General features: G+C 45.8%; 2 protein-coding genes across 5 annotated transcripts in view; both read left to right on the top strand.

The window, feature by feature from the left end:
• The window catches only part of LOC140417956 (uncharacterized), a 28,119-nt gene extending 18,724 nt beyond the window's left edge, over positions 1-9,395 (top strand). Inside the window, exon 3 of the mRNA XM_072501388.1 lies at positions 3,331-9,395. Coding sequence (XP_072357489.1) covers positions 3,331-4,545 — 1,215 coding nt within the window. The 3' untranslated portion in view covers positions 4,546-9,395. The remainder of the gene's footprint in view (positions 1-3,330) is intronic.
• Positions 161-26,315, top strand: LOC140421950 (uncharacterized). Of its 4 annotated transcripts, none has more exons than XR_011947180.1 (3): positions 161-244; positions 19,164-23,375; positions 25,689-26,315. XR_011947180.1 is itself a non-coding variant. In XM_072506944.1 (2 exons), exon 2 carries the CDS (start codon positions 19,458-19,460, stop codon positions 20,241-20,243), a length of 786 nt encoding a protein of 261 aa, XP_072363045.1. In that variant the 5' UTR covers positions 13,181-13,874; positions 19,105-19,457; the 3' UTR covers positions 20,244-25,679. The 4 variants fall into 4 exon arrangements, 1 of the variants encoding a protein (XP_072363045.1); XR_011947179.1 differs by having other exon boundaries at positions 19,105-23,375; XR_011947178.1 differs by lacking the exon at positions 161-244 and adding an exon at positions 13,181-13,874 and having other exon boundaries at positions 19,105-23,375.
• The last annotated feature ends 1,650 nt before the right edge of the window (positions 26,316-27,965 follow it).

Raw genomic sequence — 27,965 nt, 5'->3', positions numbered from 1 at the left:
GCGCATGTCTCAGAGCGAGGGGAATCTGCGCATGTACAGGGTGAACTCGATATCTCTGACTTTACCGCTGACTTGTGCCCAATGGAAGATTGGAGGACCGGAAAGACTCTTTTTCTCCGCCAATCAGAGCTCCCCCATTGTCTCAATGCGGAAGCTGGACATGGAGGTTTCTGCCCAGCAAAGCTGTTGTTCCTCCAACCCTGAATGAGCTTGAGCTGCACACAGACTCCTGTCTCCAACATCTGTGAGTAAAACACTTTCTTTTCTCCCCCTTTCCATTTCTTTTCTCATTCTCATCTTCAATTGGTCACTTGCAGCAACTGAAGGGAAAGGAAGTGAATCCTGGGAGGGTGCAGACTCTGCAAAGCTTGGCCCAGGTCTCTCTCTCTCTTAAAGACATTGACATCCTTTGCTCCCTCAACTTGACACATTTATTTGTCTGGCTAAAAGGACGATCTCTTTCTTAATGTTCACAATTAAAGGGCTGGTTTCCTCAGGAGATGACTGACATTTAAGGGGACAGTAAACAGGGCAAATCCAACTCAGCCAATTACTTCTCTGTAGGTCTACTGTCCATCATCAGCAAAGTGATGGAAGGAGTCATCAAAGTTGCTATTAAGCGGCACTTATTCTACAATAACCTGCTCCTGGACGCTCAGTTTGGGTTCCCCCAGGGTCACTCAGCTCCTGACCTCATTACAGCCTTAGTTGAAACTTTGACGAAAGAGCTGAATGCCAGAAGTGAGGTGAGAGTAACTGCCCTTGACATCAAGACAGCATTTGACCGAGTATGGCATCAAGGAGCCCTCACTAAACTGGAGCCAATGGGAATCGGGGGATAACTCTCCACTAGTTGGAGTCATACCTGGCACAAAGGAAGATGGTTGTGGTGATTGGAGGTAAATCATCTCAGCTCCAAGACATCACTGCAGGAGTTCCTCAGCCCAAACATCTTCAGCTGCTTCATCAATGATCTTCCTTCCATCATAAGGTGAGAAGTGGTGATGTTTGTGGATGACTGCACAATGTTCAGCACCATTCTCAACTCCTCAGATAATGAAGCAGTCCATGTCCAAGTTCAGTAAGACCTGGACAATATCCAGGCTTGGCCTAATAAGTGGCAAGTTACATTTGTGCTACACAAGTGCCAGGCAATGACCATCTGCTGCAAGGGAGGATCTACCCACCACCCCTTGACATTCAGTGGCATTCCCATCGCTGAAACCCACACAACCAACATCCTGGAGGTTACCATTGATCAGAAACTGAACTGGACTAGCCATATTAATACTGTAGCTCCCAGGGCAGGTCAAAGGCTGGGAATCCTACAGTGAGTAACACACCATCTGATGCCCCAAAGCCTGCCCACCAGACATCTACAAGCACAAGTCAGGAGTGTAATGGAATACACTCCACTTTGCTGGATGAGTGCAGCTCCAACAACATTGAAAAAGCTCGACACTATCCAGGACAAAGCAGCCTGATTGATTGTGTCACCTTCCACAAACATTAAAACCTTCCACCACTGACAAACAGTAGCAGCTGTGTATACCATCTACAAGATACATTGCAGTAACTCATAAAGGTTCCTCAGACAGCACCTTCCAAACCCATGACCACTACAATCTAGAAGGACAAGAGCAGCAGATACCTGGGAACCTCACCATCTGGAGGTTTGTTTCCAAGTTACACACCACCCTGACTTGGAAATATATTGCCGTTCCTTCACTGTCCCTGGGGCAACATCCTGGAATTCCCTCCCTAACAGCACAGGGGATGTAGGGTAGCATGGTGGAGCAGTGGTTAGTGCTGCTGCCTCAAGGCGCCGAGGTCCCAGGTTCAATCCCGGCTCTGGGTCACTATCCGTGTGTAGTTTGCACACTCTCCCCTTGTTTACGTGGGTTTCGCCCCCACAACCCAAAGATGTGCAGTGTAGGTGGATTGGCCACGCAAAATTGCCCCTTAATTGGAAAAAAATTAATTGGGTACTTTAAATTTATAAAAAACAAATTTAAAACAAACAGCACAGTAGATGTACCTACACCTCAAGGACTGCAGCAGTTCAAGAAGGCAGCTCACCACTACTTCGGAAGGGCAACTGGGGATGGGTAATAAATGCCGGCCTAACCAGCATTGTCCATATCCCGTAAATTATTTTTTAAAAATTTAATAATGGACAGAGATATGTCTCGTGTTGTTATATGGTATGTATTGTAGATATTATTGATGGTTCTGCAATAAAATACATGTATTATTATTTCTAGTTTTGTAAATAGTACTGTACCTACATTATATATTTCCAGTCATACAGTCATTGCAGCACTGACAGAATCCATTTGGTAACTCAAGTCAATGCTGACTCTCTGTACAGCAATCCAGTCAGTCCCATTCCCCCTCGATATCCCTGTTCACCTGAAAGCTTATTTTCTTCAAGTAACCATCCTATTTTATTTTAAATTATTGATCATCTGGACTTCCACAACCCTTGTGGGCAGTGAGTTCCCTGTCATGACCACTCCATGACTAAATAAAATTCTTCCTCAGAATCTCCCTATCTCTAATCAGTAAATGTACTTGTATGGAGATTCTCTACTCTTGTACAGGTTTTAGTGAGTTTAGATTTGTTGATCGGCACCTTCAGGAAAATTGGGAGGGAAAGTAAGTGAATACAGTCTGTATATTACACTCATTTTTCATCCAGTAATATAGACATATATCTGTCTGGCAGCCTGCATGAAGATTTTCAGGTCTCTGTGTCCAGGACAGGAAGCAGTGAGCTTGGATCTGTCAATCAGCCTGAATCAGCACCTTCAGGAGAATTGGGAGGGTGAATATTAGATACAGCAGAGTGAAAATGGAGAGAGAGTGTGTGCAATTGAGATTTAGAGCATTTCAGGGAAAGAGAGAGGAAAGAATGTTCAATAGAAACTAGAATTGTCTGTTCTGAGTTTCTATCCTGTACTGACACTGATTACCATTGTAAAATCTCTTTGCAGGAAGTTCGAACGAGAGGAATTTGAGACCGATATCTCAAACTAAATATCACGTCAAAAACTGACTGAGTCACTCAATTCTTGGGATCATCGGCCTTTGAATCTAGAAGGAGAAATGTTTGTCTGTTCTGTCTGCTTCAAGAGATTTTAAACATCAGTGTGTCTGGAAAATCTCTGAGTCACACACACACACACCCGTGTGAGACTGTTACAGAGCACTGACTGTGGAAAGAGCTTTAACCAGTGACACAGCCTGAAAAAATACTACACCATTCACAGCAGGGAGAGACTGTATAGGTGTTCTGTGTGTGGACGAGGCTTCAACTGATCGTCCAACGTGGTGAGACGCAAGATCCCCCGGACCATGGAGAAACCATGGAAATGTGAGGATTGTGGGAAGGGATTCAAAGCTCCATACGGGCTGGAAAGGCATCAACGCAGTCACACTGGAGAGAGGCCGTTCACCTGTTCTGTGTGTGGGATGGGATTCACAGCCCCACACGAGCTGGCAAGGCATCAATGCAGCCACACTGGAGAGAGGCCTTTTACCTGCTCTCAGTGTGAAAAGGGATTCACTGACATTGGCAACCTGCGGAGACACGAACGAGTTCACACTGGGGAGAAGCCATTCATCTGCTCTGACTGTGGAAAGGGATTCACTCAGTTATCCAGCCTGCAGAGCCACCAGCGAGTTCACACTGGGGAGAGGCCGTTCACCTGCTCTGACTGTGGGAAGGGATTCACTCAGTTATCTAACCTGAAGAGCCACCAGCGAGTTCACACTGGAGAGAGGCCATTCACCTGCTCTCAGTGTGAAAAGGGATTCACTGACATTGGCAGCCTGCGGAAACACGAACGAGTTCACACTGGGGAGAGGCCTTTCACCTGCTCTCAGTGTGAAAAGGGATTCACTGACATTGGCAACCTGCGGAAACACGAACGAGTTCACACTGGGGAGAGGCCTTTCACCTGCTCTCAGTGTGAAAAGGGATTCACTGACATTGGCAACCTGCGGAGACACGAAGGAGTTCACACTGGAGAGAGGCCATTCACCTGCTCTCAGTGTGAACAGGGATTCACTGACATTGGCAACCTGCAGAGACACCAGAGAGTTCACACCGGGGAGAGGCCATTCATCTGCACTGTGTGTGATAAGCGATTCACTCAGTTACACCACCTGCAGAGACACCTGCGACTTCACACCGGGGAGAAGCCGTTCATCTGCACTGTGTGTGATAAGGGATTTGCTCAGTTATCCAACCTGCTGAAACACAATGTCACTCATACCAAGAGCAGGCCCTTTAAATGCTCTGACTGCAGGAGGGGTTTCAAAAGCTCTTGGCTACTGATGTGCCACCAGCGCGTTCACTCTGAGGAGAGACCGTTCAGCTGCTCTCATTGCACAAAGAGGTTTAGATCCTCATCCAACCTGATGAAACACGAGCGAGGTCACACCGGGGAGAGCCCGTTCACCTCTCCGACTGGGAAAAGATTCACTCGGTCATCACTTGCTGAGCCACAATGTCACTCACAGCAACGAGTGACCCTATAAATGCTCCGACTGTGGGAGTGGGTTTAAAAGCTCTCAGGTACTGATGAATACCAGCGCATTCACACTGAGGAGAGACCGTTCAGCTGCTCTCACTGCACAAAGAGGTTTCAAACATCATCCACATTGCGGAGACACCAGCGAGTTTACACTTGATTCACCTGCTCTGATTGTGGGAGGAGATTCCGTGATTCATCTGCCCTGTTGACACACCAGCGAGTTCACACTGGAAAGAAGCCATTCACCTGCTCTCACTGTGGGGAGGGATTCACTCAGTCATCCAACATGCTGAGACACCAAAGGGTTCACAAGTGATGACGGGTTGGATTCTGCTGTTATTCCTGCTGTTCATCACATCCAGGACTGAACATGGAGTGGGTGGAGGGATTTTTCTTCTCACCTACTCCTCCTCGTGCTTGGACGTGGCGACCCTGGCGAACTGCTGCTCCCCGGGCCTGGAATACCCGACTGTGAAGTACCGTCCATACTACATTCCACGGAGTTCACTTCTGCCATCATCACGGCGGTCTACATCCCACCCCAGGCGGAAGTGAAGAAGGCGCTTGATGAATTGTAACCGCTATAAATAACAATGAAGCAGAATACCCGGAGACCTTGTTCATCGTCGCCGGGGACTTCAACCAGGCCAACCTCGAGTGTACTGCCAAAATTCCACCAACACATCTCCTGTCCCAACAGGGGCCCCAACATCTTTGACCACTGCTACGCAAACATCAAGGGCGCCTGATGCTCCATCCCCCAACAGCACTTCGGAAAATCGGACCACAAGATGGTGCTCCTTCTCCCGGCATACAAGCAGAAACCTAAGCAAGAGAATCCGGTTAAGAAGGTTGTGCAAATGCTGGTCTGAGGCAACAGAAGAGCTCCGACGCAACTTGTTTGGAGTCAGTGACTGGTCCATATTCAAGAACACAGCAGCTAACCTAAACGGGTATGCCAGCACCACCACAGACTTCATCAGCAAGTGTGTAGAAGATTGTGTGTCAAAGAAGGTAGTACGTACGTTACCCAACCAGAAACCATGGTTTAATCGGGAGATTCACTCCCTGTGGAAGGGCACGTCTGAGGCGTTCAAGAGAGGCGATCCTGACCTATACCAAAACATCTAGGTACGACCTCTGCAAAGCCAACAGGAATGCCAAGAGACAATACCCGACTAAGCTAGAATCATGGACTCTCATCGATTGTGGCAAGGTTTAAACAACACAATGGACTAAAACATCAAAGCCGAGTAGAATCTTTGGTAACAGCGCACCCCTTCCTGATGAACTCAATTTATTCTATGCTTATTTCGAGCAGGAAACCAACAAACCGTTGTCATCTGCCCCAGCAGCCTTCGACACACCCATACCTATCATCACAGCGTCCAAAGTCAGATTGGCCTTCTTGAAAGTGAACCCTCGGAAAACGACAGGTCCTGACGGGATCCCTGGTCGTGCACTCCGATCCTCCGCGGACCAACTGGCGGGTGTGTTCGCGGACATCCTCAACCTCTCCCTACTCCGTTCTGAGGTTCCTACCTGCTTCAAGAAGACCAGCATCGTACCAGGGCCAAAGAAGAACCAGGCAATGTGCCTCAATGAATACCGTCCGGTGGCCTTGACATCGATCATTACGAAATGCTTCGACCACAGCTGGAGTAATGTGTGCAGTTTTACTCCCCTTACCTGAGGAAATGTATTGCCACAGAGGAACAGCAACAAAGTCTCACCAGACTTGTTCCGGGTTTGGCAGGACTGTCCTATGAAGAGAGATTGGGGGAAACTAGGCCTCTTTTCTCTAGAGTTTCAAGGAATGAGAGGGGATTTCGTTGAAACTTACAACATCCATAAAGGAATAGACAGGGTGGGTGCAGGTGAGATATTTCCCCTGGTTGGAGAGTCTGGAACCAGGGGACACAATTTCAAACTAAGGGAGAAGCCACTTAGGATGGGTCTCAGAGGAGACATTTCTTTACTCCTCGGGTTGTGAATCTTTGGAATTCTCTACCCCAGAGGGCTGTGGAAGCTCAGTCACTGAGTGTGTTTAAAGCAGAGACTGACAGATTTCTTTTTTTTTATTTAATAAATTCAAGAGTACCCAATTATTCTTTTCCAATTAAGGGGCAGTGCAGTGAGGCCAATTCACCTCAGCTGCACGTCGTTTTAGGTTGTGGGTCTGAGACCCACAAGACACGAGGAGAATGTGCAAACTCCACATGGACAGTGACCCGGGGCCAGGATCGAACCCAGGTTCTTAGTACCGTGAGGCAGCAGTGCTAGCCACTGTACCACCCAACTGACAGATTTCTAAATCCCAATAACATAAAGGGATATGGGGATAGTGTGGGGGAAAAGACAATGAAGTGGATGATCAGCCATGATCGTATTGAATGGTGGAGCAGGCTCGACGGGCTGAATGGCCAACTCCTGCGCCGATGATATAAAGATAGGTAGTAAAGTAAATTGTGAAGAGGACGTAAGGAGGTTACGAAGTGATATAGATCAGTTAAGTGACTGGGAAAAAATCTGCCAAATGGAGAATATCATGGGAAAACGTGAAATTGTCCATGTTGGCCAGAAGAATAAAAAAGATTATTATCTAAATGGTGAGAGATTGCAGAGCTCTGAGACTCAGAGGGATCTGGGTGTCCAAGTGCATGAATTTCAAAAGGCGAGTATACAGGTACAGCAAGTAATAAGACCATAAGACATAGGAGCGGAAGTAAGGCCATTCGGCCCATCAAGTCCACTCCACCATTCAATCATGGCTGATTTCAACTCCATTTACCTGCTCTCTCTCCATAGCCCTTAAATTAGGAAAGCTAATAGAATGTTATTGTTTATTGTGAGGGGAATTGAATACAAAAGTAGGGAGATTATGCTTCAGTTATACAGGACATTGGCGAGACCACATCTGGAGCACTGTGTACAGTATTGCTCTCATTTAAGGAATGATGTAAATGTGTTGGAAGCAGTTCAGAGAAGGTTTACTGGACTCATACCTGGAATTGGAAGCTGGTCTTATGAGGAATGATTGGACAGGCTGGGCTTGTGTTCGATGGAGTTTAGGTGAATTGATTAAAGTGTATAAGATCCTGAGGGGCCTTGACAGGGTGGATGTGGAAAGGATGTTTCCTCTTGTGGGAGTATCTAGAAATTGGAGTCACTTTAAAGTAATAACTTGCCCATTTAAGGCGGAGGAGAACTTTTTTCTCTCAGAGGATCGTGAGTCTTTGGAACTCTCTTCCTCAAAGGGCAGTGGAAGCAGGGTCTTTGAATATTTTTAAAGCGGAACTGGATAGATTCTGGTTAAACAAGGTTATCGGGGGGTCGGCGGGAATGTGGAATTGAGGTTACAATCAGATCAGCCGGGAACGTATTGAATGGTGGAGCAGGTTCGAGGGGCCGAGTGGCCTGCTCCTGCTCCTAATTCGTATGTTATCACATCCTTTATAATAAATTATAGCATTTTCCCTCCTACTGATGCCAGACCAATGGGTCTGTGGTTCCCCATCTTCTCTCTCCCTCCTTAAATAGTGGGGTTACATTTACCACCTTCCAATCTGCAGGAACCATTCCAGAATCTATAGAATTTTGAAAGATGATCACCAATGTATCCACTATCTTTACAGCCACCTCTTTCAACACTCTGAGATGTAGAGCATCAGCTTCTGGGGATTTATTAACTTTCAACCACATTAATTTCTCCAGTACTATTTTTTAACTAATACAAATCTCCTTCAGTTCCTCGTGCTCACTAGTCCATTGGTTCTCTCGTGTCTTTGGGCCAATTTCATGTCCTCCATGAAGACAGACACACATTGTTTAGTTTCTCTGCCATTTCATTGTACCCCATTGTAAACTATCCTATTTCTGCCTGGAATGGACCCACATTGGTCCTTGCTAATCTTTTCTTCTTCACATTCTTACAGGAGCTTTTCCTGTCGTTTTTTTAATGTTTCTAGCCAGTTTGCTCTCATATTCAATTTTCTCTTTGAGTTCCTTGATCATCCTTTGCTGAATTCTAAGACATGTTTCTAATCCTTAGAGTTATACTTAGTTTGGCAACTTTGAGTGAAAAGATCTCTTACTTTATCTTCAAATAACAGCCCAAGATCAGGTTGATTGGAGGTGTCCAAAAATACAATTTTATTGCTAAATATCCACCTTGATTCTCTTACATAAAAATGAATCAAAACTTAGAACAAATAAAACATCAAATCATAAAGAGAATTAAACAAAAACATAAGAAAATATTAGGAAATCAATAGATGGTTCAGAATTTCTTGAAGCATGAATACAGAACAAACTTTAATTATGAGAACTTATTCTTAAGAAATTCTTATCAATGGTCGAACCCCTTATTGGTTTCAAATTCTCAGCTGAGGCTTCCTGATTTATTCAAATAACTCTCTGTCACTTGGAGCATGATTTGTTATCCAGGCATTGGTCATTACTTAAGATTCATTAATGTCTATCAAATTAATTAAATGTCTACATGCTCCCGCCATGTGTACCAATCCTATGAAGATATGGTGTTCTGCATTAACCTTGCTTGTTGCTAAGGTTTTGCGATATTTGTAAATGTTTCTGTTGCTAAGGCTGCAATACTTTTTTGTTACTAGATGTATTTTAGAACAATGGTTTATTCGTTACGAGGGCTTTTATGCAATTTTTTGTGAAGCAGTGTTAGATTCGGACACAGATTAAATTGTTGTACAGCAATTCTCATATTTTATCTGAAACAATGACTTTGCCTTGTGGATTTTCCATTTTCTGTCTGTGTACTGAATTTCAGAATTATACTGCATCAATTCTTAAAGGTTACCAATAAATCAGTGAAGCAATAAATCTGTAATCTATCAATGAGCCTCTTCCTTTGACCTAATGGAATCTTTAATGTTTCTTGTTACTGGAGTCGACTGGAGGCAAAGTCGTGAGACCGGCCAGTCCAGCAGAAAGAAACCCTCCAACCCTCTGTTGGAATCTGTAATTTATAGGATGTTAACCTTGGCTGGCTCGCCAATTGTTGAAATCTTTAATTTGAAGGGATCTTAACCTGCCGAACTACGCCAAGTTTGGGGGAAGCTTAGTTGATGAATCAAAGTCCTGGCGCAATACGACAAGTTGTAAGATTTGTAATATTTCTGGACTATGCCAAGTTGTTGGATTCCTAGTATTATTCGACTGTGTAAAGTTGAAGGAATTTATATCATTTCTGCTATTCAGTTACCAGTAGCACTTTGCGAATACTGGGACTCAGCAGAAACTTCAGTTAAAACTTCTCAGGTGCCAAAAAGAATTGTTTTATTTGTAGTTGCTTGATTAAAATTTGAAAGTCATTTAAAAGGCAATTCGTAGACAATTCGAAGCTTTCAGAGAATTACAGGCATTATCTTTTTGCTTAGGCAGACAGCTTGAAAGTAACTTTTAAAAGGTCAAAGTCTGGCAATGAAACATGAAGAGAGAGAGAGCTAATCTTCAGCTAAACTCAAACTCAAAGTACAAAAGTACACTACATCACTGACACAGACTAACACAAAGACAGTACCCCCAAAAGACATCTCACATTAACAGACAGACTAAGAGAATTAAAGACAGCAATTAAGGACAGACAACACTAAAATGGCGGGCGGAAACTTTTCCGTTATACACTTTCATATCTGTCTTAAGTCATCTAATCACACCCCAATATAATCCTAATTGGTTTGGGTTAGACTCAAACACATTTGATTTGATGGCAAGCCGTCCATCTTCAATGTGCAACATCAGCTTTTAATTGTTTCATGTCTTCATGTTATGGAATGTGATATTCTGCTAATCTTTACCAGCAATAGACTGGTTTTAAGGTAGCTTAGCTGTTATCTGCATTGTGAACAATGGTGCCTTCATGTTGCTATGGTATTCAGTCCTTGTCCTTGACAATTAGCACAAGCAGTGTCAAATTGGAATGTCACACTGACTTTGAAAATATGCATTTGCCAGAACAAAGGACCTCAGTAAAAGTGAATTATGCTGTATAAATGGATATTTAAAACTGGAGCTTAATATTTATGCTTAAACAGCAATCTTTTACCTATACTAGTTGTATTCAAAATACCTGGCTTCTACACCCTCCCACTTCACAAAGTGCCAGAATGAACAAAATGCAGTCCTGAATGGAATTGTGAGCAGAACCAATAACACAGAATCCAATCCCTGTAATCACTTGTGAACTTATTGATGTCTCAGCAGGTACGAGGAAACACAGAATTCCTTCCCACACTGAGAGCAGGAGAACGGTTTCTCCCCAGTGTGAACTCGCCGGTGGGACGTCAAGCTAGATAATTCATTGAATTCCTTCCCACACTCGGAGCAGCTGAATGGCTTCTCCCCGGTGTGGACTCGCTGGTGTCTCCGCAGTGTGGATGATTCACAGAATGCCTTCCCACACAGAGCAGATGAACGGCCTCTCCCCATTGTGAACCCACTTGTGCCTCTGCAGGCTAGATAATTGAGTGAATCCCTTCCCACATTTAGAGCAGGTGAATGGTTTCTCCCCAGTGTGAACTCGCTGATATCTCTGCAGGGTGGATAAATGTCTGAACCCTTCCCACACCGAGAGCAGTTCAATGGCCTCTCCCCAGTGTGAACCCTCTGGTGTGTTTGCAGGGTGAATGACAGACTGAATCCTTTCCCACACTGAGAGCAGCTGAATGGCCTCTCCTCAGAGTGAATGTGCCGATGAGCTTCCAGTGCAGATGAGGCTTTGAATCCCTTCCCACAGTCCTGGCATTTCCACTGTTTCTCCATGTTTTGGGTCTCCTTGTGTCTCTCCAGGTGAGACAATTGAAGCCTTACTCACACAGAGAACACATGTACGGTCTCTCCCCACTGTGAATGCTGCGATGTTTTTTCAGGCTGTGTGACTGATTAAAGCTCTTTTCACAGTCAGTGCTCTGGAACACTTTCACTCGGGTGTGTGTTCTCCAAGGGATCAAGTGACTGTCAGATCAAGATGTGATGTTTGAGATTTCTGTCTGTAATTCCTCCTCTTCTAATATACTGTAAAAGGAGTTTACAAAGGTTATCACTGTCAGTACAGGATAGAAGCTCAGAACAGACAATTCTGGTTCCTATGGAACGTTCTTTCCACTCAAAAGCTGTAAATCTCCATCCCACGCACTCTCCCTCCATTCTCACTCGGCTGTATCTAATATTTATCCTCCCAATTCTCCTGAAGGTGCTGAGTCAGGCTGATTGACAGACTCATGGTCACGGTTTCCTGTCCTGGACACAGTGACCATAACAAATAGGAGCTGCAGTCAGCCATATGGCCCACTGAACTTGCTCAACCCTATAATGAGCCCAATGGCCGCTATACCTCAGCACCTTTTCCCCACACTATCCCCCATATCCCTTGGTGACATCAACATCTCAAAACCTATCAATCTCAATCTGGAAAATACTTGATGACTGAGGCTCCACAGTCCTCTGGAGTAGAGAATTCCAAAGCTTCACCACATCCTCAAGTGAAGAATTCACTCCTCACCTTAACTTTCAGTCCATTTTCCTACCTGTTCCCCGTGACCCTCAACTCCCTCATCAATCAGAAATCTATCTAGTTTCACTGCGCCGAGGACACAGGTTCGATCCGTGTGGAGTTTGCACAAAATCCCCGTGCCTGCGTGGGTCTCATCCCCACAACCCAAAGATGTGCAGGGTAAGTGGATTGGCCATACTAAATTGCCCCTTAATTGGGAAAAACATGAATTGGGTACTTTAAATTAAAAAAAAGATGTTTGGAGGATGGGTGGGGCGGGGCGGGGGGGGGGGGGGAGGAGTCACAATCAAATCCAATTTCTAGCCACATGCACTTTGTGTCATGTTGGGGTCAATGTCCACCCCCTCACTTTTCAGCCCAGTCCCAGGAGGTTGAAGACTGGGCTCCGGAAAAGTAATGGCCGCAGCTCCCACAATCCCCCCCCCCCCCCCCCCCCCCGCTGAAGAAACTGCTCTATCCACCGCACAGGCGAGCGGGTGACCGGAACTGAGGCCCTCAATTGACAAAAAAGACTGGGCACTTTAAATTCAAAAAAAATAATTCTGTCTAATTCATCCTTGAATATATTCAATGACCCCCAGACTCCATTGGTTCCTGTGGGAAAATAATTCCAGAGATTAACAACCCTCTGAGGGAAGAGATGACTGGAAATATATAATGTAGCTACAGTGCAATGTTACAAAACTAGAAATAATAAATGTACTTTACAGAACCATAGATAATATATCTAATCTGTACCATTTACCAACACTGGACATTTCTATGTCTGATATTAATTTACTGTTCCCTTAATAGTCAGCCATCTCTGGGGAAACCAACCCTTTAATTGTGAACATGAGGAAAGAGACTGTCCTTTTAGCCAGACAAATAAATGTGTCAAGCTGAGGGAGCAAAGGATGTCAATGCCTTTAAGAGAGAAGGAGAGAGAGAGAGACCTGGGCCAACCTTTGCAGAGTCTGCACCCTCCCTGGATTCACTTCCTTTGCCTTCAGTTGCTGCAAGTGACCAATTGAAGGTGAGAATGAGAAAAGAAATGGAAAGGGGGGAGAAAAGAAAGTGTTTTACTGACAGATGTTGGAGACAGGAGGAAGTTTCAGTCTGTATGAAGCTCCATGGTCATTCACACAAAATCCGCGCTCTGATTAGCTAAAGGACCAGAGTCCTTCCGGTCCTCCCAGTTCCTCATTGGCGAACACCTGAGCAGGAAGGTCAGAGGGTGGGCTCTCCTCTGCAATGCGCAGTTCCCTGTCACCCTTGGACATGCGCAGGTGGAGATGGAGATTACCGAGCGGCTTCTCGCTCTGGCCGGAAGCGTCAGACGGTTGCCTGGAAACCTTATCTGCTGATGTGCAGGAGGTAGGGGAAACAACGATTGGGGGCGGGGCTCTCGTCTGCGCCCGCCGGGCCTGCGCACTGGAACCCGGAAACGTCACCGCGGAGCAGAGATTCAGGCAAGGCTCCGTGCGACGTCACAATGACTCAGCGGGGCGTTCCCAGCACACAGTCTCCCATTGGGAGCAACATCCCTAGTCACAGAAACAAAATACTCCGGATTGGACAACAGCTCAGCGTAGAGAGGTCACATCCCCGCCAAAGTCCGCTTCCTCATTGTCTCCATGAGTGACATTGGCCAATAGAAACTTGTGGAGGATTGGACAGGCGCTGATCCTCCAGCCAATCAGAGTTTGGGACCCATGTCAGTGGCTGCACGGAGTTTCCTTCACTGTCTGCCCAGCAAAGCTGCTGTTCCTTCAGCTTCACACAGACTGAAATTTCCTCTAACTCCTGTAAGTAAAACACTTCCTTTTCTCCCCATTACATTTATTTTCTCATTCTCACCGTCACATGGTGACTTGTTTAAATCCTCAGGCCCAGATGAAATGTTTCCCAGGCTGCTGTGGGCCGCAAGGGAGGAGATTGCAGAGGCTCTGAGAATAATTTTCAAATCTCTGGTCACAGGAGCGGTGCCAGAGGAAGGAGGACAGATAATGTGGTTCCATTATTCAAGAGAAGTAGGGAAAATCCAGGAGATTACAGACCAGTGAGTTTAACATGAGTGGTCAGGAAATAAATATTCTGAGGGACAGAATTAATCTCTGTTGCGGAGGCAAGAATTAATCAAGGATAGTCAGCATAGCTTTGTCAAAGGGAGATTATGTCTTATAAAGACCGACCCAAACAAAGGCTGTAACAGGTTTGTGAGCAGCACTAGCAGTGCCTCTGGTTCTGCACCAGAACAAGGAGATGGAGCTGAGGTTGTGGACAGGGCACGTTCTGCACAATGTCCTCTGCCAATTTGGAGACTTGGAGTCAGACCTCTACATGCTGCTTGGCAGTGAAGGGGACTGACTGTCTGACAAGACAGCCAATCCACTCAGCATCTCAATGTACACCCTCATCAGTGCCTCTTAAAATCCTTATCTGAGTCCACCCATAGCAGAACCCATCTCTGATCTCACCATCCAGTGAACTGGCAAGCAAACTATATTTCACCCTGACCTGGATCCAGTTCCAGTGTTTCACCACAGCTGATCCCAACTCTATCGTGGCTGCTAAGTTTGTGCAGTGTTGTATCTGAGCTGGTGGCAGTGAGGGACAGATCAAATGGCTATGTGTCTTCATGAAGTGCTAAACTGTTGCTCTCTCTTTTCATCTTTGATGTGCAATGGCTGAACAGGCAGCATTTTCACGATGGGCTGAAGGGCATCTTTCTGTGCTGTAAAACTCTATGACTCTTTAAAGTTTGGGTCTCTGAAAGCAGGAAATCAGAAGGAAAAAGTTGGTTTGAAGGAAGACGGTGGGGGGTTGGAAAGGAAGAGATCTATGGTCTACATTGTGTGGAGTTTGCTTGTTCTCCCCATGTCTGCGTGGGTTTCCTCCGGGTGCTCCAGTTTCCTCCCACAGTCCAAAGATGTGCAGGATAGGTGGATTGGCCATGATCAATTGCCCCTTAGTGTCCAAAAGGTAGATGGGTTTAAGGGGATAGAGAGGGGGAGTGGACCTGGGTAGCATGCTCTATCGGAGGGTCGGTGCAGAAGGATTCTGTGGATTCTATTTCATTTGAATTTTCCGAGGATATGACGAGGTGTGTAGTTGAGGGGAGTGCAGTTGATAATATATTTTGTCACAAGTAGGCTTACATTAACACTGCTTACAATCCCACAGTCGCCGCATTCCGGTGCCTGGTCGGGGAGGCTGGTACAGGAATTGAACCGTGCTGCTGGCCTTCCTTGATCTGCTTTAAAAGCCAGCTCTTTAGCCCTGTGATAAACCAGCCCCTGTATGTACATGGAGGGAAAATTCAGAATGTCCAATTCACCTAACAAGCACGTCTTTCGGGACTTGTGGGAGGAACCCAGAGCACCCGGAAGAAAGCCACACAGACACGGCGAGAACGTGCAGACTCCACACAGACAGTGACCCAAGCCGGGAATTGAACCTGGAATCATGGAACTATGGAGCAACAGTGCTACCCACTGTGACGCCCACATGTAGCCCATATCGACTTCAGTAAGACTTGTGACAAGGTCTTACATGGGAGACTGGTCAAGACGGGATCCAGGGCAAATTGATACCAAAATTGGCTTCCTGGCAGCAGGCAGAGGGAGATGGTCAAAGATTGTCTTTGTGACTGGAAGCCTGTGTCCAGTGGTGTTCCACTGCGATCGGTGTTGGGTTCCATGTTGTTCGGAGCATACATCAATGATCTGGATGTGAATGTTGGAGATATGATAGGATGGCAGATGACACAAAAATTGGGGGTGTGGGAAATGGTGAGGAACGCCTCAGATTACAGGATGATATGGACGGGCTGGTTCGATGGCAGAACAGTGGCAAATTGAATTTAATCCTGAAAAGTGCAACAGGTCAAATTCAAGTAATCTCTCCTAACTCAGCAACTGGAGCTGTGTATATAGTTAATGTTAAATAAAATAAGTTTTGTTTTCTCTACAACTCGGTGTTATACTCTTCATTGTATCTTATTAAATACCCATATCCCCACACTCTCCTGCCACTCAACCAATTTCCTAACCGTGTCAATAATTTGCCCTCAACTCCGAAGGCTTCCACCTCAGCTAACAGTCTTTTGTGTGGGACTTTATCAAATGCCTTCTGGGAGTCCATATAAATGACATCCATAGACATTCCCCTGTCCTCGACCTCAGTCACCTCCTCAAAAAATTCAGTAAAATAAATCAGGCTGGTATCCCTGATCAAACAAAGTTTTTTCAAAGTGTTCAGTTACCCCACCCCTAATTATACATTACAGCAGTTTCCCCACCATAGATGTTCATAACAATAATCTTTATTAGTCTCAAAAGTAGGCTTACATTAACACTGAGGGACTGAATTCCTCTGTCCGATTCACCTATAAGCACGTCTTTTGGGACTTGTGGGAGCACCAGGATAAAACCTATGCAGACACGGCGGAGAACGTGCAGACTCCACACTTAGTCACCCAAGGCGGGAATCGAACTTGGGTTGCTGCCGCTATGTATCAACAGTGCTAACCATTGTGCTACCATGTTGTGTTCGGCTAACTGGTCTGTAATTCCCTGTTTTTCCCCTTTCACCCTTCTTAAAAAATGAATCCCTTCCCACACTAAGAGCAGGTGAATGGCTTCTCCCCAGTGTGAACTCGCTGGTGTATCCGCGCTTCAAAAAGTGCAATTTTCCAACCCAGAGGGACTACTCCTGAATCTAGGGAACTCTGGGAGATTCTAGTTAGAGCATCTACAATGTCCTCCCCGACTTCCTTTAACACCCTCGATGGAAACCGTCAGGTCTTGGGGATTCGTCACTCTTTAGTTCCATTAGTTTCCTAATTAGTGATGGTATCGTTATGTTAATTGTATTAAGTCCTTGTCCTCTATCGACTATTAATTTCTGGCAAGTTATCCGCCTTTTCAACTGTAAATCCTGAGGCAAAGTAATTGTCCAGCGTGTCTGCCATTCCCCCATTATCACTGACAATATCTCCATTTTCAGCTTTCACTGGGCCTACATTGCTCTTCACACCCGCTTTCCCTTTATATAACTAAACAGTTCTTCTCATTGATATTGATGTCCCTTGCGAGTTTCCTTTCATAATCCCTTTCAGTCGCTCTTGCAAGCTGCTTTATGACCCTTTGCTGGTCCTTGTACCTATCCTATTCGTCCGTATCTGTCCTGTGTCTTGTATTTTTTGCACCCTTTCTTTTAGTTTTAAGCTGTCCCTAACCTCTTATTTGTCCCTGGCTCCTTTTTTGTTTGTGAAGTGGAGCCTTTTCCTCTCAGGGGTATATACTTGTTCTGTATCTCGTTAAATGTTTCTTTAAATATTCTCCACTGATCTTCAGTTGTTTGACCCATTAACAGATCTCCCCAGTTTACCGTGGACAGTCTCTGTCTCATCCCGTTAACGTCAGCCTTACCCAAGTCTAAAATTCTACTGTCTGTAACGTGCTTTTCACTTTAAAACACTACACTGAATTCAATAATGTTGTGATCACTATTTGATAAATGTTCGTGCACAGTTAGGCTACTAATTAAATTGGGCTCATTACTCACAACTAAATCTAATATTGCCTGTCCCCTTGTTACATCTGGAACATATTGCTGCAGGAAACTATCCCGGACACATTCCAGAAATTCACTCCCTTTCTGGCAGGTGCTTGTCTGCCTCTCCCAATCTGTGTCAGTTATAATCCCCCATTAATACTACTCTGCCTTTGCTACACACTCGCCTAATTTCTGCCTTTATACAATCTAGCATCTCAGAACTGCCACTCGACGGTCGATACACAACACCCATTACAGTTTTAGATTTTTTTGTTCCTCAGTTCCACCCATATGGGGCGGGATTCTCCATCCCGTCGGCCAATGGGGTTTCCCGTTGTGGGCACACCCATGCCGTTGGGAAATCCGCGGGCATCAGCGCGCTGCCGGCGAAGCGAAGGATCCTGCCGACGGAGAATCCAGCCCATGGTCTCCGCTGGATGCTTCCCCTCATTATATCCTCCCTCATTATTGAGGTGATAGTATTTCTAATCAGTGAGGCTACTCCACCCCCTCTGCCATATTCTCCGTCCCTCCTGTAAACTTTATAACCGGTATATTTGGTACCCAGTCCAGACCGTCCTGCTACTTGTTTTTGGAACTGTATTGAGTTCCGCTGAGAACTCTTCCCCCTCCCCCACCATTTGTTAGTTTAAAGTCTTTGTGACCTCCCTATTTATCCTTTTCACGAGGACACTGGTCCCAGATCGGTTCAGGTGGAGACCGTCCCAACGGTACAGATCCCTCCTGTCCCAGTACTGATGCCAGTGCCCCATGAAATGGAACCCCTCTTTCCCGCACCACTCCTTTAGCCACGAGTTTACTTCCCTAATTTTCTCATCCTTATGCCAATTTGCACGTGGCTCGGGGAATAATCCAGAGATTATAATCCTTGGGAACCTGTTCTTTAATTTTGTTCCTAGTTTATGATATTCCCAACACTGGTCCTCTTTCCGAGTCTTGCTGATGTTGTTTGTCCCAATGTGAACCACAACAACTGGATCCTCCCCCTCCCTCTCCAATATCCTTTCAAGCCGGTTAGAGATGCCCCTCACCCTGGCACCGGGCAGGCAACATACCATGTGGGACTCTCGGCCCTGCTTCCAAAGGATGTTATCAGTTCCCCTAATTATAAAATCCCCGACAACTACCACTTCCTCCCCCCGCTTGGATAGCCTCCTGTACCAGGGTGCAGTGGTCAGCTAGCTCATCCTTCCTACAGTCACTGCTCCGATACCCTGCCCCTCCGAGTCCGCTCCCTGGAGACTCGGCTGTGAATCCCCGAGATAAGGTTTTTGTCCTCACAGCTCCGAAACTCCATCCCTCCGAGTCCGCTCCCTGGAGACTAGGTATGGGGAATAGGTATTGGAGACGAGGTATTGGGGAATGAGAGGTAGGAATGTTCCATAGAAACTAGAATTCTCTGTTCTGAATTTCTATCCTGTACTGAGTGTTGACTTTTGTAAACCTCTTTTACAGATATTGCAAGAGGAGGAATTACAGACAGAAATCTCAATTGTCACATCTTGGTCTTACAGAGTCACCTTGGGACCTGAATATCATCGGCCCTTGAATCTAGAAGGAGAAATGTTTGCCCAATCTGTTGGCTTCAAAAGATTTTAACCATCAGTGTGACTGGAAAAGCACCGAGACACACACATCCGAGTGAGAGTGTTCCAGAGCACTGACTGTGGAAAGAGCTTTAACTAGTTACACAGCCTGAAAAAACATTGCTCCATTTAAGCGGGGAGAGACCGTACACGTGTTCTGTGTGGAGTGGACGAGGCTTCAACTGATCGTCCAACCTGGAGAGACACGAGGAGACCCAAAACATGGAGAAACCGTGGAAATGTGGGGACTGTGGGAAGGGATACAGATTCCCATCACAGCTGGAGACTCATCGACGAATTCACACTGGGGAGAGGCCATTCACCTGCTCCATGTGTGAGAAGGGATTCACTCTGTTCTCCAGCCTTAAGACACACCAGCAAATTCACACTGGGGTGTGGCCGTTCACCTGCTCTCAGTGTGGGAAGGAATTCACTCAGTTACCCAATCTGCAGACACATCAGCGAGTTCACACTGGGGAGAGGCCATTCACCTGCTCTCAGTGTGGCAAGGGATTCACTCAGTTATCCAACCTGCAGAGTCACCAGCGAGTTCACTCTGGGGAGAGACCGTTCATCTGCTCCCAGTGTGGGAAGGGATTCAGTAAATCATCCAACTTGCGGACACATCAGCGGGTTCACGCTGGGGAGAGGCCGTTCACCTGCTCTCTGTGTGGGAAGGGATTCACTCAGTTATCCCACCTGCAGAGTCACCAGCAAGTTCACTCTGGGGAGAGACCTTTCATCTGCTCCCAGTGTGGGAAAGGATTCACTCAGTTCTCCAACCTGCGGACACACCAGCAAGTTCACACTGGGGACAGGCCATTCACCTGCTCTCAGTGTGGGAATCGATTCACTCAGTTATCCAGCCTGCAGAATCACCAGCGAATTCACACTGGGGAAAGACCGTTCACCTGCTCCCAGTGTGGGAAGGGATTCAGTGATTCATCCAACCTGCGGACACATCTGCGGGTTCATAGTGGAGAGAAGGCAATCACGTTCTCTGAGTAAGGGAAGGCAATTAGTGTTCCATCCCACCTGCAGACACACCAGAGAGTTCACACTGGGGAGAGGTCATTCACCTGCTCTCAGTGTAGGAAGGGATTCTCTCAGTTATCCAGTCTGAAGTCACACCACAAATTCACATTGGAGAGAAGCCGTTCACCTGCCCTCAATGTGGTAGGGAATTTAGTGTTTCCTCATACCTGCCGAGACACAAGTGATTACAGGGGCTATTGCTGTTATTGTTTCTGCTCTCAGTTACATCCTGGACTGCATTTTGTTCATTCTGTCAGTTGGTCAATGGGGAGGGTCGGAGGGTTTTGCTCTGCTCGACTTGGCAGTCTCATGGCTTTGCCTCCAGAGGGCTGACGCTCTTTGAGCCTTGTTGCGACTACCTTGGTTCAAATTTCACAAGGATCACAGAGTGAAGGGGTGTTTGGAAGTGAGAAGATATTCAGTTTGCATTTCTGTTTGGATCCCTCTAAATCCTGCCACATTACCATGAAGATGGGCATTGGTGGTTCCATGTTTTTGTTTAATTTATCTGGGTGAACATCCAATCAGGGTATGAGGGGCAAGTTGTCTGAGGTAGACTGGGAAACTGCATTAAATGGTATGATGGGAGACAGGCAATAGCTAATATTTTAAGGCATTATTATTCATCTACGGGGGGGGTGTCAGTTAGCTCAGTTGGCTGGATGGCTGGTTCATGATGCGGAGTGACTCCAATAGCTGGGGTGCAACTGTCGTACTGGCTGAGGTTATCCATGAAGGGTCCACCTTCTCAACATTGCCCCTCGCCTGAGGTGTGGTGACCCTCAGATTAAACCACCAGTCATCTCGCTCTCGCTCCCTCTCTCTCTGATATCTTCAGTCTGGATAGGCCCAGTGGACCCGGCTATTCTGGGTCTGGATATTTTATTCTAATTGAATTCTCCCTTAAGCTTTGAAAATGGGACAGTAACATGGTCAATCAGAACCATCAGGAAAGATCAGCTTTATGACCATCCAATGTGGCAAAAGATAAGAATGATTGTGGCCAATTACAGATGGAACCAGCATCATTCACTGGTAATGTTCCACCGTGTACCAAACAATACCCATCAACCCGTCCCCAACCGAAGGGATTTTACCCACAGTAGAGCAACTGGAGGAAAGAGGGATGTTAATTAAAACACGCAGTTCGTCAAATAGTCCAGTTTGGCAAATGGTACAGGGTGTCTGACCATTGACTACTGAAAGGCAAACCTATATCAATCTGGTCTCCACCTGTGTTCCAGTTAAAGTCTGGAATGTTTAGATGGGATGAATAAATTGATCGCTTTCTCCTGGAAATATTTACATCCTGGCCCATGAATTTTGTTTTAAAGAAATCCACATTTGAAAGCCCGGCCACGACATGAAATATCAGCACCATAACAGGGGAGATAAGAAAGACAGACACTCGCTTTGATCTTCAGCGCATCTGAGAGTTAAGAATATGTGACATGATTTTGGGATCCCGGTGTGGGTGTGCAGATGTGATTTGTTACATGTGAAAAATAACAAGCCTAAATTCATGGTGAAATGGACTGAAGACCGGGTCCCAAACACACAGCTACTGGAGACACAGCAGGAGATGAAATGGTTAATGTGGCCGGGGGATTGAGACACCATTGTGACATCATCAAGACATTGACACACACTCCAGAGAGAAACTGACTTTAAAACAATCCGGATAGAATTAAACACACTGGACACGGGCAAAGTGGGAGTGAAATTAAAGCGATAATGGGACAATGAAGGGCTTGGGAGAAATAATGCTGAGTAAGAACTGTCCACAATTTGGCCGTGGGGTAGAGAGGGAGTTGGAAAATCTTTCACATCCATGTTTGATCTGTTGTTTGAAGCATCTATCCTTATGCACCAGTAACCTAGAACTCACCGCACAAGAAGAAATTATCGAGTAGATGTTACCCCAGGCGGAGCCAGAACTGGACAATAATGGAGTGAAATTGAGTGAGGATTTGTGGAGAGTCTTGTAAATTCTTAATAGGATGTGGGAGTCGCTGGACCAGAATTTATTACCCTTGAACTGAGGGGCTGCTCGGACCTTTCAGATTTTAACCGGGTCTCCCCTATTTCTAGTCTCTGCCACAAGGGGGAACATCCTCTCCGCATTCTCTCTGTCAATTCCACTCAGGATCTCATGTGCTTCAATACGATCATCTCTCATTCTTCTCAACTGCAATGGATACAGGCCCAACCTGTCAAACCTTTCCTCAGAGGATAACCCCCTCATTCCAGAATCTGGGAGTCAACCTCCTCTGAACTGCTTCTAATGCAATTATCTAATTTGTGAATAAGGAGACCCAAACTGTACACAGTGCTCTAAATATGGGGCGGGATTCTCCATCCTGAGGCGCCCCCACCAACAGTGGCCAATGGGGTTTCCCATTGTTGCCAGCTCGTCGTCTGGAAATCCCCGGGCGTGGGTGCGCTGCCGGCGCAACAGAGAATCTCGCCAGTGGAGAATCCAGCCCATGGCGTCACCAAGGCCCTGTACAACTGCAGCAAAACATCCCAACTTTTATATTCCAGTCCCTTTGCAATAAACAACAATATTCCATTCACCTTCCTCATCACTTGCTGTACCGGCTGTAAGGGCCCTTCCTTTTCATAACCTTATTTCCCCTTTCTTTTATTTTTGCCGTTACATTTTTGGTCCATGGATGATTAATGGACAAGTCATTTTAAGGCAAGCAGCCTGTATCTTTAATTCAAGCAGAAGAATCCAGGAGTCTGTGCTGGTTTAAACTGGAGCTGCAGACCTTTAGGCACCAGTGTAAGAATTGGGGTTGGGACTCGGTTTGATTGATTCGCTGGTGGCCAATGAATTGGCCCAAAAGGCTGTGCTCCTAGGTAACAGGCGGTGATTGAATCCTATCACACTGGGATGTTTTTCAGAGTCCCAAGCTTGCAGTTTGATTCTAGCAACACGAGGCAGAACTGACTAACTCTCTCTCCAGAAGGCAGCTGTGAATGCTATCTCTCTTCCCGGATAGCCTGTGGGTGCTGTATTCCTGAAACCATGGAGACCCAAATACAAACCACAAACTGCAAGAAAAGTTTGAACAGAGATGAGGTGCCTCTCCAGAAAGTGTGAGTACTGCATTTCTAAACTACAGAGCACCTGAACAAATTAATCTACAGAGATCAGTACAGGCTGTAAACTAAAGACTTTAACCTGCAAGCTTGCTGTGAAGCAAAGTGTGCTAAAAACCATCATCTGAAAAAAATAATTTATTTCACTTTTGATTTTATCCCTTTCCACCCCTCTGTGTTTGTCTGTCTATGTGTGTGTGTATATAGAGGCTGGGGGCAGGTTAAAGTGGGAATTAGGAATTGGCTTATAGTTAATCAGTTGTGTTTGCTGCATATTTTATTATTGTTCTCGTTATAAATAAACAGTAATCGTATTTACATTTGCAACAATGGTGACTGATTATTGGGCAGCCAAGGGCCAAAGACATAGGGTATTTTTATAAGAATTATTGGTTAATTCACTAGTGCTGTGACTAGTGCACGTGGGGCTGGAATTGACCGCGCACTAGCCCAGGGTGTCATAACACGGCAAACTAACTTGTGATTCCTGTACCAGGACACCCAGATCCATCTGTACCTCAGAGTTCTGTAATCTCTCTCCATTTAAATAATGTTTTATTTAATCCTTCCTGCCAAAGTGGACACGTTCACATTTTCCCAAATTATACTCCATCTGTCAATTTGCTCCCACTCACTTAATCTATTTGTTGCGCTTTGCATTCTCCTGAAGTCCACTTGGCAAATTAATTTCCAATCCCTCTTTGTGTCATCAGCAAATTTAACCCCATCCAACTCATTAATATAGATTGTAAATAGTTGAGGGCCCAGCACTGATCCTTGTGACATTCCACTTGTCGCATCTTACCAACCCAAACATGACCCATTTATACCCACTCTCTGCTTCCTGTGAGCTAACCAATCCTCTATATGCTGCCCTCTAGTCAACACCATGAGCTCCTTTGTTGTGCAGTGACCTTTGATGTGGCACCTTGGGAAATACTTTCTGAAAGCCCCGATGCTTCGTTTGTGTGGCTGCCGGAAAGTCCTGGAAGAAGGAAATCCTCACTCCCTCATGGAGCCAGGTCCCACCTCACCTTACCCATCTCCAGGACCGACTGGTGATCTTTCAAGTTGTGGAAATGAATGATTACAGGTCTGGGTTGGAAACTATCCCTCGGCGTCAAAGACAGGATCCAGAACCTAACGGGAACATTACCCTCTACACCTATTCCGGCAGGCCGACGACTCGGATGTTCTTTCTCTGACCCTCAGTTCTCCAAGTCTTCCAGGTGTCCACCACAGCACTCGGCCGGTTTTCCAAGAATTGAGGAGATGCCGAGGAGGCATCTTGCTCAACGTTCAAGATTCTCTCCTCCGGATCATCGAGCCTCTTCATGGTGTTTTACAGCTCGGCCTCATGAGCTCACAGATATTGAGTCAGCTCACTCAGCCTCTGGTCAATAACACGGAGAATGTCGCCAGTCATCATTTTCAATGCCTCTGAGAGAGTCCCAGAGAGCGCGGGGTCGAGGGACCTCCTGAGGGTCAGGCCCCATGTTGAAATGGTGGCTCCACCCCCACTGAATCCGCCTGCACTCTTTTATCAACGGATTTCTTGATGCTTTTCAGCATAATCTTACCAAACGTAATCCCGAAACGTTCCAGGGACATGACGACAAATATTAATTCAAGGATTAGGTAGATGAGTGCCGGGCAATCAGGATAAATGATGGATTATAGGCGAGTGACACTAGAACCTGTGGAATAGCAGCTACTCCCATGGCCGTATTACGGGATACTCTCCCCCCGGGACAGATTTCTGATTGACGAGAGAGTCGAGGGTTATGGGGAACAGGCAGGAAAATGAGGAGAAAGCTGAGATGAGGAGGGATTTCTTCACTCGAGGATGTGGTGAACCTTTGGAATTCTCTACCCCAGAGACCGTGGAGCCTCCGTCATCAATTATTTTCAAGACCGAGATTGATAGGTTTCTAGATATTAAAGATATCGAGGGATGTGGGGGATAGTGTGGGAAAATGGTGCTGAGATAGATCGGCCAATGATCTCGTTGAATGGTTGAACAGGCCCAAATGGCCGACTGCAGCTCCTATTTGATATGACCTCTATGCCCAGGACAGGAAGCAGTGAGCATGGATCTGTCAATCAGCCTGAATCAGCACCTTCAGGAGAATTGGGAGGGTGAATATTAGATACAGCAGAGTGAGAATGGAGGGAGAGTGTGTGGGATGGAGATTTACAGCTTTTAGGGAATGAGAAAGGAGAAATGTTCCAGAAAACTGGAATTTAATTGTCTGTTCTGAATTTCTATCCTGTACTGACAGTGATGTATTTTGTAAATTGTTTTTACAGGATATTAGAAGAGGAGGAATTACAGACAGAAATCTCAAACGTATGTCTCAATCTGACAGAGTCATTCGCTTCCTTGAGACCTGAATTTCATCAGAATTTAAATCTAGAAGGAGAAATGTTTGTCCGATCTGTCAGCTTCAAAGCTTTTAAACATCAGTGTGACTGGAGACACACACACACCCGAGTGAGAGTGTTCCAGAGCACTGACTGTGGAAAGAGCTTTAACCAGTTACACAGCCTGGAGAAACATCACACCATTCACAGCGGGGAGAGACCGTACACGTGTTCTGTGTGTGGACGAGGCTTCAACTGATTGTCCAACCTGGAGAGACACGAGGAGACCCAAAACATGGAAAAACCGTGGAAATGTGGGGACTGTGGGAAGGGCTACAGATTCCCATCAGAGCTGGAAGCTCATCGACGCATTCACACTGGGGAGAGGCTGTTCACCTGCTCTGTGTGTGGGATGGGATTCACTGAGTGATCCAGCCTGAAGACACATCAGCGGGTTCACACTGGAGAGAAACTGTTCACCTGCTCTCACTATGAGAAGGGATTCAGTCGTTCATCCACTCTGCAGAAACATCAGCGAGTTCACACTGGGGAGAGACCATTCACCTGCTCTCAATGTGGGAATGGATTCTCTCAGTTATCTCACCTGCAGATTCACGAGCGGGTTCACACTGGGGCAAAGCCATTTACTTGCTCTCAATGTGGGAAGGGAGTCACTGATTCATCCCACCTATTGAGACACCAGCGAATTCACACTGGGGATAGGCCATTCACCTGCTCTCAGTGTGGGAAGGGATTTACTCAATTATCCAACCTGCAGAAACACCGGCGAATTCACACTGGGGAGAAGCCATTCACCTGCTCTTAGTGTGGGAAAGGATTCAGTGATTCATCCCACCTATTGAGACACCAGCAAGTTCACACTGGGGCGAGGCCATTCATCTGCTCTCAGTGTGGGAAGGGATTCAGTGATTCATCCAACCTGCAGACTCACCAGCGAGTTCACACTGGGGAGAGGCCGTTCACCTGCACTCAATGTGGGAAGGGATTCTATGTTTCATCACACCTGCTGAGACACCAGCAAGTTCACAATTGATTACAGGGGTTGGATTCTGCTGTTATTGTTTCTGTTCTCAATTACACCACAGATTGCATTGTGTTCAAGGTTGGTCAATGGGGAGGGTCGGAGTGTTTCGTTCTGCTGGACTGGCCGGTCTCACGACTTTGCCTCCAGTGGGCTGATGCTCTTGAGCCTTGTGGCAAATACTTGGCTTCAAATTTCACAAGGATCACAGAGTGAAAGGGTGTAAGAATATATTTAGATCACATTTCTGTTTGGAACCCCCTAAATTATGCTTGTTGCCATAGAGATGGACAATGGTGGTCACGTGGTTCTTTTGATTATTTTATCTGGGTGTTTCTCACAGAAGAAAACTGTCAAGCTGAGGGGCATGTTGTCTATGGTAGACTAGGAAATGACAATAAAAGATACAATGGCAGATATGCAATCGCCAGCATTTCAGGAATTATTACCTATTGACATTAAATTAGATTGCTTTGAGGAACAAAACTGTCAACAGGAAAAGTGGTGCAACCATGGCTAACAAGGAAAGTTTAGATCCATGGAAGAGACTCATAAAGTGGCCAAAATAGTAGTGAGCCTGAGGATTGGGAACTTGTTTTAGAATTCAGCAAAGGACCAAGAAACTGATAAAAGAGAAAATAGAATGTGAGAGCAAACTGGCGAGAAACATAAAAATCAATGAATATCCTCGATCAGTATGTGAAAAGAAAAAGATTAGCGAAGACCAATGTGGGTCCATTCCAGGCAGAGACAGGAGAGTTTACAAGGGGGAATAAGGAAATGGCAAAGAATCTAAACAATGTGTCTGTCTTCATGGAGACAGAAATTGTCCCCAAAACACGAGAGAACTAAGGGACTAGTGAGCACGAGGGACTAAAAGATATTAGTATTAGTAAAAAAGTAGTACTGGAGAAATGAATGGTATTGAAAGTTAATAAATCTCCAAAAGCTGCTGCTCTACATCCCAGAGTGTTGAAAGAGGCGGCTGTGGAGATAGTGGATACATTGGTGGTCATCTTTCTAAATTCTATAGATTCTGGAGTGGTTCCTGCAGATTGGAAGGTGGTAAATGTAACCCCAATATTTAAGGAGGGAGAGAGAAAATGGGGAACCACAGACCAGTACCTTAAATCAAGGAGAGAAAATCAGAAATCTGTCCATGTGGCACAGTGGTTAGTACT

The sequence above is a fragment of the Scyliorhinus torazame genome, chromosome 5 (assembly GCF_047496885.1).
Source record: "Scyliorhinus torazame isolate Kashiwa2021f chromosome 5, sScyTor2.1, whole genome shotgun sequence".
NCBI classification, from domain to species: Eukaryota; Metazoa; Chordata; class Chondrichthyes; order Carcharhiniformes; family Scyliorhinidae; genus Scyliorhinus; species Scyliorhinus torazame.
Note: the sequence above shows the minus strand (reverse complement) of the source record. Positions and strands in the feature narration are given on the sequence as shown.